The following is a 14,883-nucleotide window of genomic DNA, read 5'->3' as shown; positions in this document are numbered from 1 at the left end:
CCCCATACACCTGTCTTCTTGCCATCCTTTAATGCCCTGACCAATCAGGAAACTGGTCATATGAACAGTTGATGTATATCACAAGTCCTGGTTCAGTGACCATTGACATCCCAGCAGACAATCTCTCAGAGTATCGATAATGGCTGGGGTCACCCATCTTGTGAAGTCACTGCCCAGAAGGTAGCAATGGCAAACCATTTCTGTAGAAAAATTTGCCAAGAACAATCGTGGTTATGGAAAGACCATGAGCGCCTATGTCACATGACATGCCACATAACAAACGAACTGATCAAAGACAGGAGAGAGAGAGTACAAAGTTAAAAGCAGAGCAGTATTTGTATGCTTCATTTTATCATGTCAGCTGATGCATTCTGTTCATTTCAAGAGTCTTCCATGCGATTTAGGCTTATAAACACAGTGCAATTATTCTCCTCCCAACACTCAGAATTAAACAATATGTACAAGGACAAAAGGGGATTAATTTCTTTCAATCGTTGAGTCAACACAATAAAGTGAAAACAAGCAGATGGTTCCTTCAGGTCTTAAGTACTTGGACAAAAAAAGATTTAAAGCATATTTGGAAATGTTCATTCAAACCAATTTCAGTTTTAAATGTTTATCACAGGATGGATAAAATGACTCATCAAGGTGATGGACTTAAGTTGTATCCTGTTATTTCATCTCTTGAAAAACAAGAGTGTTGAAAATGCCAGACCAGATTACATCAGTAAACATAGCTTTCAGGGAGCTATTTGGAATCAGGAATACAAGGGAACTGAATCTGTTTGATGGTGCAAAACTGGAGATGAGAGTTCCACGGCTCAGAAATGTGTGGAAAGTGCAAGTACATATGCCTTTTGTGGAAAGCTATCACTGACAAAGTTGAGAAAAGAAAAAAACATTTTCATCACAATCTGATGGCAAAAAGACAAAAAGAAAACCCACTGCTGAGCAGCATTTTGCTCCTTTCTTTAAAAAAAATCCTCCTAGGCAAGAAATAAACAAACATTTTATAAAAATTCCTGCATTCCCAAAGCACTTATCTCAATCATGGATATCTTCCATAGCAATTATTTTAAACTTAAATCATAACGCAAATCAAGATGACAACTGCCACTTTTAATGCAATTTTCAATGAAAATAAAATAGAAATGGAGAAAGGAAATCCCACATTTAAGCTTTTTAATTTATGGTAGAGACTGATCCTTTCTTATGAATTCTCTATCTGCAACACGATAGCTTGTGTTCTATGAAATTTAGTGTTCCGACTTAACATAAAAACCAAATTTCCAAAGTGGAGTTCAACATGCACATTGGGCCCATAGGGGACACTTCTCTACTCCTGAAGTGTGAGAGCCAAGTAGTTAACCTGCAAAAGCAACTTCCCTCATGCAGTTATTCCCAAGCTTTTTGTTATACAGAAACATTATTTATCTACAGCATACAAATTCAATATTCTTGCTCCACATTCCATTGAATTGGCTTGGAATCAAACTTTACAAATTATAAAGCAAGATTTATTCAAACTATTTTTGCTATTTTACTTCTACAATTGGGGGTTTACACTAAAATTAAATGCTTAGTGTTTAAAGTCCCTTCATTCCTCCATTTTATTTTTCAAAAGCTCAATTCGGTTAGGGCAAGAAAATAGTTGAGAAAGTGGAAGATTGGAGAAAACCTAAAAAGTGGGTCACTTTGCATCCTGTTGTCAAGTGTTAATCTATCTCTAAACATTAGGTAGTAAGCAAGCACACACTTGTAGATAAGCATCACCGCCTGTCATTTTTATTAAGGTGTGAACAAGCCTGAGACATGCGACAGTGAATCACTGAACACTCAAAATTTGAGCTTGAGTTTTTGCTAATTTGAAACTTAAGCTCTGGGACTTCCAGGTAATTGCAGGCTTGGGGGTTCCTGGTCTCTCTACTTGCAGCTACAAAGATCCTCAATGTAATACTCTTGACTAATGGATGTAGAACATTAGTCCGCCATCTCTTCAAAACTAATTAAAAAGCTCCAAGACTTTGGCCTCAATACTTCCTTGTGAGGAAATCCAGGATTCAATTGCACTTGTCAGAACAGGTACACCACAAGGCTGTGTCCTCAGCCCACTGCTCTACTTGCTTTAATATTTATGACTGTATGGCTAATCACAGCTCCAACAGCATACTTAAGTTTGCTGACGACACTACTGTCGTTGGCTGAATCAAAGATGATGACGAATCAGCACATTGGGAGATTGAAAATCTGGCTGACTGCTGCCACATCAACAACCTCTTACTCAATGTCAGCAGGAACTTATCACCGACATCCCTCTTACAAATTTCCTCCAATCTCCCTAAAATGATGCCCCCTCCTGGTAGTCATTTCCACCCTGAAAATAGTCAACCTGGTCTACAGGCTACACACCAGCCAATCATCCAATCATACATAGAAAGCATGAAAGTGTTAAAAAAAAAGTTGTTAAAGATGTAATATAAATCAAAAGCATTGTACTAACTGGAGCATAAGCCTGTAAGATCACAGGAGACTTGGCCTGTAGGGACACAGAAGTTAATAAAATCCATGTTTCCTATTTAAGCTTCATCTACCTTCCAGGACCCAACTCTGGATTGATGACTCCAATGTTGCATTGCCTTGAAGGACTTGGTTTAATCTGTCTACATAGGGAAATATTAAACAGTGAGATGGTCTCCAAGCAACCAACAGACTTATCTGAACACAGTGATATCACCAGCCCACTAGATGATCCTGAAAATTGTCCCAATTATCCTCTCATTCCTCAGGCTCTTTACTGGCCTCACCCGCAGAACACAATCATGTAGGCTGTGCAACTCAACTCCTGCTCTCAGTGGTCAACCCTGTCTAGGATAGGCATCCGATGTATTCTGGTACGTGACTGTTCTATGTCTCTATACTATACTAGTTATCTCCCTTGCTTGAAGAATTTGTGCTGTTTTGGCTCCCTGCAAGTGGGCCACCCAAAATGACAACCTTCCTAAAAAAAAAAGGGGAGGCCTACGTGAGTAGGTATACACAGAAGTATATTTCCTTCCCATTCCCAGGCTGGTAAGAACTTTATGTTGAAGAGTTATCTCTGGTAATCCCTCCTAGTTAATGATGAGGTAGGGGAAGCAGAACATATTAAACAGCAAGGTTCAGAAAGTAACTAAACAGGTGCCCAGCCCGTGTTCCATGGACCCATCAATACTTCCAAGGATTGAGCAAAATAATGAGAGAAAGACAATTTCATCAAATCTCTGGACAAGCATTGCAAACACTTAAATACTTGGGGTACACTAATTATTAAGGAAACACAAATGGAAATCATAGCAAGGATTTAGTGCAAATATTAAGAATGGGCACCAGATTCGTGGTAGTGCTGTATTGTCTAGTCTTAAGAATCATATTACTCATATGTTCTTCTCCCCAAGATTGTTATCTTTTGAAGCAAATGCCAGGGTTACTTCCAGGATATGGATCCACAAGCAAAGCTCATAAATTCTCCTGTCAAATGAGAAAAACTCCAATTTTTAGCAGGTTCCAAGTGTACATACCAATTGTATGGAACAATGGCATCATGCCTTGGGAGAGACAACCCAGGTGTCCGGTTGAGATGAAGGTAAATAAACTCATGATTTTGTTGGAATGGCAGTTGTAGTTTAAGATCATTGCTCTGCCACAACAACTATATATTTAATGGGGGACTTCAAGATGTTATTTTGCTCAAGGCAACAGGGAAACCAAGGTAAAACCAAAGCAACTTCGCAAACTATTATGTGAACTGTATCTGAGTAGATCAACTTATAGCAACACCTAAAATAATTATAGTGCTTCCTTTAAATTGTTAATATTTTCAGAATATGCTACAATCCTGAAAAAAAAAGAACCAAGTAATTAAAACCTTGTACTAAATATATCCAAAATGGCGGCACGCAGAGACGCAGCAGCTTCTTTGACTCCCAATAATGGCGCCAGTTTCAAATTCTTGAATCTCAAGGTCCATTCAGAAAGCATATCTTTGTGAAGCAGTTAGAAAGAGAGATAACTTACTTTATAATGTAAAGATATTCACTTTGGCATAATTAGCTGTAGCTAATTAAGTCATAAACTAGAGATGCTGTTGATAATTACAAATTAAAAAAAAAACACCAGAAACACAAAATGCTGGCAGAACTCAGCAGGCCAGCATTTTGTGTTTTTATTGATTTCCAGCACTTGCAGATTCACATGTGTGCCTTAAAAAAAAACAGAACTTGTTTTGGAAGGTTTATCTTTTAATTATTGTTCAAGAATAAGATTAAAAAAGAAATAAAAGGAAAATGTCTATCAATAATGTTAAGCTCCACCCTCAATACTTACATACTTAGCGTCAGGTTGCCCAGCCACTGATCCCACTGCAGCAGTTGTACTTCGCACACCAGTATCACCTTTGCTTTGTTCTTTAGACGGTGCTTCCACTTCATCAGGGAGTTTGACATCACCAACCCCAAGTGCCTCATTCTTGTACTTCTTCACAAACTGCTCCATCTGTTTCACCTCATTAACAGACAACTCGTGGCACTTTTCAGGATCTTGATCATGAGCAGGCAACTGCTTAGCCAACTGCTTCTTTCGATACTGTGCTCCTTCTGAGCCAGCCACTGGCTGTTTCTCTTTTGGTAACAACTCCATATAGCGCACAGCCTTCAAAGGAAGAAATGAGCTGAATTATTAAAGCTTTCCAAGTTTGTGAGTCAGGCAAGATAACTTTTTCCCTTATTTGCCTCTAAGGAAACACGCAGAAGATCCAACAGCTGTTCAAAGACAAATGAGTTTCCCAACTGGTTATTCTCCCTGCACTCATCACACCTGCAGTTTAACTAAGGATTTTCCAGTTCCAGATAAAGCAACAAGATAAATGTGTAACTGTTATGATGTACGTACATCTGGAATGGCAAAATGCCAAAGTATTCAGGCTATTCAGGCAAAGTATTCCATAAAAAGTATTGGGACACATTGTTCTGATGTTTGGACCTTTTTCTGCATTTTTTTTTAAATTTTTTTTTTCATTTTGAAGTGTGCTGTGATAATCTCAATTCATAGAGGTCAACAAAATATTGATAAAAAAACATCAGAATTTAAAATCTGACAGTTTTTTTTAATCCAGATTAGAAGATTTAGAATAGAGACCAATTTGCAATGGTGCTTTTTGAGTTAGTCACACATCTGTAAAATATTTATATCTACTCACCAATGCTTGATTTTGGACAGGTGGGGCCCACTCATATGTAACGGTTTTAAAGGATACATCCTTCTTGGCTGCTACTGGATTAGTAAGAGTCACCATGTTGCGCTTGTAGACAGGCACACCATCAGTTTTAAGTTTTGCAATAAGACCAGTGTATTTTGTATCTTCAAAAAGTTTGCCCACTTTCTTGTCTTCTTCATTAGTGATAACAACATCATGCTCTTCCTGACCACACTTACAATTACGGCAGATCTTCCTGTGAATTTAGAGACATCAAAAAGCATAGAGATTTGCAGATTCTATTTATTCTGAAGTACAGTTGCAATCAGAGTGAATTAATCTTGCAAATATTTAATGAAAAAGCATGCTGAGCATATAATGGACAAAACAGAAGCAGCTTCATATTGAGCACAGGAAGTTGCTGATCTTTCCCAAGCTTCACATGATATCCTCATATTTCCTAGTCATCAGTGACAAAGCAAGAACCACACAGTGTTCTTGTTTCTTCAGAGAAACAATGACATTACAAAAAGGAAAAGATCAATTTTAATATTCAAATCACTTTGATTACAATCAATTTGAATATTAAAATTGAAGAAACAAATTGGTCAAGACTATGTCTTGATAGTATGACAAATACAATAAATGTTCGGTTAAGATTACTGCAGTATAATTTTCTACATCAATTATATATTATACCACAAAAAATACAAATTAAATCCAAATTTATCGGATCAGTGTTTCCAATGTAACCAGGAAACTGGTACTTTTTTTTTTTACATTCGACATGGTCTTGCTCTAAAATTCAACCTTTTTAGACAAATTTAAGACTTTTACTGGAACAAATTACAGGAACACAATTTCCTCATAATCCAATATTACTTTTACTAGGTGATATTGAAGGGATAAAACCGAAACTCAAACTAAATAAATATCAGAAAGAATTTATAAAAATTGCACTGGCAGTAGCCAAAAAAGCTATTGCAGTTACTTGGAAATCGGATACATATTTAAGTATAGACTCTTGGAAGAAAGAAATCTATGGCTGTATTCCATTAGAAAAAATTACTTATAATTTAAGAGATAAATATGAAACATTTCTGAAAATTTGGAGCCCTTATTTACAAAAGACAGGATTAAATGTATAGATGCTCTGAAGATGAAACAATTGGTTATTAGGGGAAAGAAACAAATATACATATTAAAGTTATTACAAATTCCATGGAGCATGTGGAGATCTTCCAACAACCAGGCATTCATTCTTTCTTTCTTTCTTTTTTTTTCTATAGGGCAGTTAGGGGGGAGGGGTTAAGGGGAGGGGGTATGGGTTATATACATTGTTTTTTCATACTTTACTTTGTAACTATTTAAAAATGCAATAAAAAAGTTTTCAAAAAAAAAGGAAAAGATCTAAAATGAATAAAAGGCAAATAAAATTCAATCAGAAAAAAAAGCCCATAAAATAAAACAAAATTGGAGAGCTACAGATACTAAACAACTTTTAAAAAAAAACCAAAATAACTTTATTACAAATTCAGTGAAATAAACAGCTATGGACTGAATGTTGAGAATTGAACACACATTCACCACCATCTCTGGAAGTTCCATCAAAAAAAGGAACATCCAGGATTTGAACCCAGGATCTCTCGCACACAATGCAAGAATCACACTCTTGTGCAGAATTCCCTAAAGGTTAATTTGTAAGTCGAGTCTGTGGTGAGGAAGGCAACTGCAATGTTATCATTCATTTCAAGAGGACTAGAATATAAAAGCAAGGATGCAATTTGAAACTTTATAAAGCCCTGGTGAGGCCTCACTTGGAGTACTGTGAACAGGTTTGGACCTCCCCATGTGTTGAAACTGAAGAGGGTTCAAAGGAGGATAATGAAAGTTATTCCAGGATTGAATATGAAGAGTGTTTGATGGCGTTGGGCCTGTATTCAATAGAATTCAAAAGAATGACGAGTGATCACATGGAAACGTATTGATAGAGTGCATGCAGAGAAGATGTTTTCTATGGTGGGAGAGCCAAACCAGACGACACAGCCTCAGATGAGGGTGTTCTTTTAGAACGGAGATAGGAATTATTTTAGCCAGAGTGGTGAATGTGTGGAATGCTTTGCCACAGTTGGTTGTGGAGACCAAGCCTTTATGTACATTTAACGCAGAGGTCGATAGATTCTTGAATGGTCTGGGCATGAAGGGATATGGAGAGAAGGTAAGAGATTAGGGCTAAGAGGAAAATTGGATCAGCCATGATGAAATGGTGGAGCAGACTTGAAGGGCCAAATGGCCTAATTCTACTCCTATACCTTATAGTCTCAACACAAGAAGTGATGAAGTTAAAACTTCACAATACACAGACATTAAATGAAACCACAATTTGCAAAGTTATGAAAACACAAGTTTAAGAATTATAAAAACTTATTAAACATGCACAAAAGTTACATGATGTTGTACTCTTATCTGTGCATTTGCTAACTTTTAGTTGTGATTGGATAAATCTGCCATTGTAACCATGAAGTATTTAGAAGTGAGGTCTAGCTTCTACATTTGGGCTGGCTGCTGGTGTAGTAGTATCAGCACTGGACTTTGAGGCAAATGGTTATGAGTTCAAGTCCAGCCAGGTCTCATTCTGGGCAACAGTAGTATCTGTGCAGAAAGGCCAAGCAATCTGTATTTTGCCACAAAACCCATGAACAACTCCAATATCCATACGGTTGCCATGAGTCAATGATGACTTGACGGCACTCAACAGCTTCCACATCAGTTTATACTCAGGTGTCAGAAACACCTTAGAAGGTTGACTTTTAAATTCTATATGCAACCATGCTACTGTTTACATTTGGGAATCAGGAATCTGCATGTTGTAGGAGATTCACGACTAGTGCTTCTATAGTGTACGGAGTTATGACTGACAAAAGGGATAAGTTGTCAGTTTGATACCAGCAGATTCTTTGCTGTCCAAAAGGAGTTATGAAATGTTTCATGCAACAAGGTACTGATAATCAATAAAATCATAATTCTTCTTTGACTCACTTTCTTGATAGCACTGTGTAATAACTGTGTTAATAGTGTTATTTAATGTGAAGAACAATGAGACTGTAGATCAGTGTCATGAGATTCCATTTGTTACATTGGACCATTCATAAGCTATTGCCCAGATCAAAGATGAGTCAGCTTTTAACGCAAACAGAAATTCCCATATGTCTTCCTGGAATACATTAACTCAACCTCTCACAGACATATATGTGCATGAATTGTTTATAATGTACCACACATTTCAGTGACAGAACGCAGCCTCCAGCGATTTCCCACTTATGGATATAAGACTAACAAAAGGCCTGGAAGAAGTTTACTTCATTACTTTAATAAATTATAAGCAGGTCCAGCATTGGCTGACTGGTAGTGTGGGTGGCACAGATCCTCAGTTCACCGAACACCAAAGTACAAAGAACAGCTGCAAGGAATTCAGTTCAATTGTGCACAATTCAGTCATATCAAAACCATCAGAAAGTTTTGGCCATCAATACAGAACAAAGCTTCAATGTCTTGACTACTGGCAAGAACAAGCAGCATATGCATTGACAAGGCTGGCCTTGGAAATCTTTCAAGATACACTGGCCTCCTGACTTGGTGCTCAACTGAGCAAAGAAAAAAAAATAAATTATACAAGCCACAGAAAACTAAATGCAACTCAACAGCACTTATGAACCTTAACTGAATGGGATGAAGACCTAGAGCAGCTATCCCAAGCTGTGAATTTGAAAGCAGGAGTGGAGTCCGGAGAGCATAACAAGATAAAGGGCACCAGTGCAATGGGGTGAAGACCCAAGGGGAAAGCGAGAATAAGTAAATTGATGGACAGCGAAGGGATGAAATAAGTTGAAACAGACAAGGCTAATCTGGGAACGGCATCAGAAGCAGCAGCTTGGCAATTGGTTGGCATTTTGTGCCGTTATCCTTTAAGATAGAGTGGTTTAAACAGCGTTATATTTATTCCAGAAGGAAATATGCTTTAAATAAACTTTCTAAAAATTCTTAAAATTCTAACACTAAAGAGTGCAGATTTTCAAAGTTTAATTTATTCCTGTTCTGTACAATTTAAACTACACTGACTTATATTCACATCCAGATATTTAATAAATTACTTAAATTAATTCTAATAGCAAAATGTTGTGTAAATGTAAAGAGAAAACACTGGAAATAATCTACAGTGCAGGTTAATGAACTTCCAGTTAAAGTGATGAAAAGCGAACAAGTGATGAATTGCTGACTGTTTCTCTTTGCAAATGCTACCTGACTTGGTGAGTACACAATCATTTTTGTTCTTTTTTCTTTTAAATTTAGATCTCCAGAGCTTCAATTTTATGCTGTTAAGTAGCACTTCAAAAATTTTCTTCAGCAAACTCAATGCAGAAATTTCATGAAACTTGCAAAGATTGTGAACAAGTTTTTGTCTTTGAGGCTAAAGGGAAATTTACTATTGTACTTCAAAGGTTACTTTTTCCTTGCCAATGTTTTGCTCAATTGTTCAGTCTAATAATGGAAAATAAATCTAGGCCATTCTAATGTGTGGGAAGTGTGCTCAGCTCTCTTCAACTAATTTTCCTCTTCTAGTATGTAATTTACAGTTCACAAGTGCTACTTGAGTTGACTTTCGCTGATAGCAACTTTATCATTTTTTTTTGGAAAAGCAAAGCTTCATTCAGCTGTCAGGAGAATGCAACCTGAAGCTAGTGGCAATGCCCAATAGTAACAGTTACATTTCAATAGCCTCTCCAGCAATGGAAAAGCAAGCTGTCATGGTTTAAATTAGTGCAATATTACAGACATTTTTATTGTGACTGAAGAGGTCTTGAATGGCTGCATGTTTCACTAAGCACACACCAGCCTGCAGGGAAAGACGAACGTAAGGGTGACATTGTACTGTAGAGAGGCACAATAGTGCAGTGGCAAGCGTAACGATTTACAGTGCCAGCTACAAAATGGGGGATCAATTCTTGCACTGTCCAGAAGGATTTTGTACATTTTCGCCATGACCATGTGGGTTTCCTTTGCATGTTCTAGCTTCCTGCTAGATTCCAAAGACGTACAATTTAGGTTTGGTAAGTTGTGGGGATACTATGTGGCACCTGAAGCATAGCAACACTTGCAGGCTGCCCCAGTGCATCCTGGATTGGGTTGGGCATTAATTCAGAACAATACCATGCCCTGTATGTTTCAATGTACCAAATAAGGCTACTCTTCACTAAATTGGATAAAAATAGCAGTTATAACGACTGTAAGAATAGAATATAGTATCGTCAACCTTAAGTATTCAAACCAGCCAGTTAACTGGCTTGCTTGCTGCTCAAGATTGGAAATCATTTTCTCAGACAATGTGCCCCATCAGCCACAACAGGAATTCATCACTGTACCTGCATCAGGGCAAATCTCAATCCCACGATTGAACTAGGCACCGCAATAGCATTAGTATTAAATACTGTCCTCAAATTTATTAAAATGACTGGAGACAGGTCATCACCGGAGAAAATTATATTTTCCTCATAGACTAGGTTGACTGGCATGAGATGGGAGAGATCAATTCCCCAATGTAATGCCAAGAATTCAGCACAAAACGCTCCAGAGTTGGTGTCAATCTGCGGATAAGCTGACATACATCACTCAGTATGTTCAAACACCATATGCTGCCATGTGCGATACTCGTTGAGTTCTGACAGGTGGTAAACTGGAACCACAAATTTCAGTTAGACTTCATTACACAAGGACAGATGGAGGTTTCTTGTAGAGGCTGAAGGAGGGTGTTCCAGAACTTAGGGCCTTGTCCAAAGCTGCCAAGCGAGGAGCCATTAAAACTGTGCCACGTAAGACAGCAGATTTGATGGAGCACTGAAGGGTTGGATGTGGTTACTAATATGAATGAAGGGATCTAGGTGAAAGAGCAGAATTTTGAAACTGAACTGTTGTAGGATCAGTGGCCGATTTAAACAAAGAGCACATGCTAAAGAGAGAGTGACATGGCAAGTGTGAGAAAACACATTTCAAAGTAAATTTATTATCAATGTTTAATTATCAATTAATATCAATATCAATTAGCAATTAGCAAATTTGCTGATGATACGAAGCTGGGTGGCAGGGTGACACGTGATGAGGATGTTATGAGAATTCAGGGTGACTTGGATAGGCTGGGTGAGTGGGCAGATACTTGGCAGATGACGTTTAATGTGAATAAGTGTGAGGTTATCCACTTTGGGAGTAAGAACAGGAAGGCAGATTATTATCTGAATGGTGTAAAGTTAGGTAAGGGAGAAATACAAAGAGATCTAGGAGTCCTTGTTCATCAGTCACTGAAGGTGAATGAGCAAGTGCAGCAGGCAGTGAAGAAGGCTAATGGAATGCTGGCCTTTATTACAAAGGGAATTGAGTACAAGAGCAAGGAAATCCTTTTACATTTGTACAGGGCCCTGGTGAGACCACACCTGGAGTATTGTGTATGGTTTTGGTCTCCAGGGTTAAGGAAGGACATCCTGGCTGTAGAGGAAGTGCAGTGTAGATTCACAAGGTTAATTCCTGGGATGTCTGGACTGTCTTACGCAGAGAGGTTGGAGAGACTGGGCTTGTACACGCTGGAATTAAGGAGATTGAGAGGGGATCTGATTGCAACATAAGATTATTATGGGATTGGACAAGATAGAGGCAGGAAATATGTTCCAGATCCTGGGACAGCCAAGTACCAGAGGACATGGTTTGAGAATAAGGGGTAGGTCACTTAGGACAGAGTTAAGGAAAAACTTCTTCTCCCAGAGAGTTGTGGGGGTCTGGAATGCACTGCCTCGGAAGGCAGTGGAGACCAATTCTCTGGATGCTTTCAAGAAGGAGCTAGATAGGTATCTTATGGATAGGGGAATCAAGGGATATGGGGACAAGGCAGGAACCGGGTATTGATAGTAGATGATCAGCCATGATCTCAAAATGGCAATGCAGGCTCAAAGGGCTGAATGGTCTGCTTCTGCACCTATTGTCTAAATACTGTATCTGTCACCATATACAAACATGAGTTAATTTTCTTTCAGGCATACACAGTAAATCCACGAAACATAACCGAATCAATGAAAGACTGCACCCAACAGGACAACCAATGTACCAGAGACAATTCTATTGGTAGAGGCAACCTAGGTGGCAAAGCGGAGATATGTTTATACCAAAGGAAGCGCGAGGTGCTCCTTCCCTCCACTAATCTGCAGGTCATGTGCTTAACCCCCACAATCAGGGTCCCGTGAAGCTTGGTGGACAGTCGTACGAGCAGATGGTGCACACCACAACCACTGACAACCAGGCAGTCAATCTCTGAAGAATATTAATAATGACTGGGGTCACCCGTCTGAAAGATACTGCCAAGAAAGGAATGGCAAACCACTTCTGTAGAACAACTTGCTGAGTACAATCACAGTCACAGGCCAAGATCACCCATGACACGGCCATAACGACGATGATACAAAGCAACCATCTACTACTGCTCTCTGGCTTCTCACACAAAGCCAGAGTGGTGGAAGATGGTTGTCTCTCTGGCTGGCCTAGAGGAGTGCTGCAGGGATCAATGCTAGGTTAATTGTCATCTACAGTATTTCAATGATCTGTATGATAATGCGGTTAACTAGATCAGCAAGCTTGCGGATGACACCAAGATTAGGGGTACAGTGGCCGGGGGGAGAGAAAGACTTAAAACTTGCAGCTAGATTTGGACCAGCTGGAAAAATGGCAGATACAATTTAACACAGACAAGTGTGAGGTGTTGCACTTTGGTAGGATCAAATGGGGTATGTCTTTCAGTGACTCGTAGGTCAAGGAGTGCGGGATCTGGGAATACAGGTCCAGAATTCATTGGAAGTGGCAGAACAGGTAGATAGGGTCATAAAGAAAGCTTCTGGCACATTGACTCATGATAGCCAAAGTATTGAGTACAGGAGATGGGATGTTATGTTGAAGTTGTACAGGATGTTGGTGAGGTCTGATTTAGAGTATCGTGTGTAGTTTTGGTCACCTACCAACAGAAAAGATGTAAAGTTTGAAAGAGCACAGAGAAAATTTACAAAGATGTTGCAGGGACTTGAGTTTTAAGGAAAGCTTTAATAGATTTGGATTTATGAGCAGGTTGATGGGAGTATGGAGGTTAAATTGTTCAGTATGGACTAGATGAGAGGAAGGGCCTACTTCTGTGCTCTACTTTTCTATAACTCTGACTCAAGTAAAGAGATCAGGAGATGAAGAGTCCTTGAAAGAGTTCATAGGTTGTGGAAATAGTTCAGTGCTTGTCAAGTGAAGTTATCCCCATTGGTTCAAGAATCTGATGGATGAGGGGCAATAACTGTTCCTGAAGGCTCCTGTATCATCTTCTTGATGGCAGTAGGAAGAAGAGAGCATGGTTTGGGCGATCGATGCTGCTTTCCTGCGACAATGTTTAGATGTGCTCAGTAATAGGGAGAGAGAGCTTTACCCATGATGGACTGGGCTGTATTCACTACTTTTTGTAGTATTTTCCATTCCAGGGCATTAGTGTTCCCACACCAGGCCGTGGTGCAGCCAGTCAATCTTTCCAGTACATCTATAGAAGTTTGTTGAAGTTTCAGATGCCATGTTAAATCCTCACAAACTTCTAAGTAGAGGAACTGCCAACTTCAGTGTTGCACTTACATGCTGGGCCTAGGACAGATCCTCTGAAATAACACTGAGGAATTTAAAGTTGCCGACCCTCTCCTCCTCTGATGAGGATTGGCTCGAGGACCTCTGGTTTCCTCCTCCTGAGCCAATAATCAGCTCCTTGGTCCTGCTGACACTGAGCGAGTGGTTTGGTGGCACCACTCAGCCAGGATTTTCAATCTCCCTTCTACATACATGCTGAACAGTCACCACCTTTGATTTAGCTAATGGCAGTTATGTCATCAGCAAATAAAATATGGCACTGGAGTGGGATTAGCCTCACAGTGAGGTTATAATGTGAGTAGAACAGGGTGTTAAGCACACAGCACCTGTGTTGATGGAGATTGTGTAGATGTTGTTACCAATCCAAACTGACTGGGGTCAGTGAGTGGGGAAATCCAATTGCACAAGAATATTATTGATCAGTTTTGAGGGAATGATGGTATTGAATGCTGAGCTGTAGTCAATCAAGAGCATCCTGATGTTTGCATATTTTATGTCCAGATGTTCCAGGGTTGAGTGAAAAGCCAATGAAATGGCATCTGCTGTGGACCTTTAGTGCCAGCAGGCAAATTGGATTGGATCCAAGTCACTTCCCAGGTGGGAGTTGATATATTTCATCACCAACTTCTCAAAACACTTACTTCATCACAGTGGATGCAAGTATTACTGAATGATGGTCATTGTGGCAAGATACCGTGTTCTTCTTGGGCACCAGTATAATTGAAGCTTGCTCGAAGCAGGTGGATACATCAGACTGATGAACTGAAAAGTTAAAGATATCGGTGAACACTCCAGCTGGTTTATCAGCTCAGGTCTTTAGTACTCACCCAGGTACTCCACCTGAGCCGGATTCTGGATGCATTCTGTGGGATGATCCTCCTGAAGGACGCTTTCTCATTGGTCTCAGAGACTAAATGCACTGCAATTTGCCCATCACCACAGTAGGGCTA

At 39.3% G+C, this 14,883-nt stretch overlaps 1 protein-coding gene across 1 annotated transcript in view; it reads right to left on the bottom strand.

Moving 5' to 3' along the window:
* The window catches only part of tes (testis derived transcript (3 LIM domains)), a 39,742-nt gene that overhangs the window by 13,045 nt on the left and 11,814 nt on the right, over positions 1–14,883 (bottom strand). Inside the window, exons 3-4 of the mRNA XM_059978271.1 lie at positions 5,234–5,486; positions 4,363–4,686 (exon numbers count right to left, since the gene is read on the bottom strand). Of these exons, the coding sequence (XP_059834254.1) occupies positions 4,363–4,686; positions 5,234–5,486 (577 nt within the window). The remainder of the gene's footprint in view (positions 1–4,362; positions 4,687–5,233; positions 5,487–14,883) is intronic.

The sequence above is a fragment of the Hypanus sabinus genome, chromosome 8 (assembly GCF_030144855.1).
Source record: "Hypanus sabinus isolate sHypSab1 chromosome 8, sHypSab1.hap1, whole genome shotgun sequence".
Taxonomy (NCBI): Eukaryota; Metazoa; Chordata; class Chondrichthyes; order Myliobatiformes; family Dasyatidae; genus Hypanus; species Hypanus sabinus.
The sequence above is the reverse complement of the archived record's forward strand: the minus strand, read 5'-3'. Positions and strand labels throughout refer to the sequence as shown.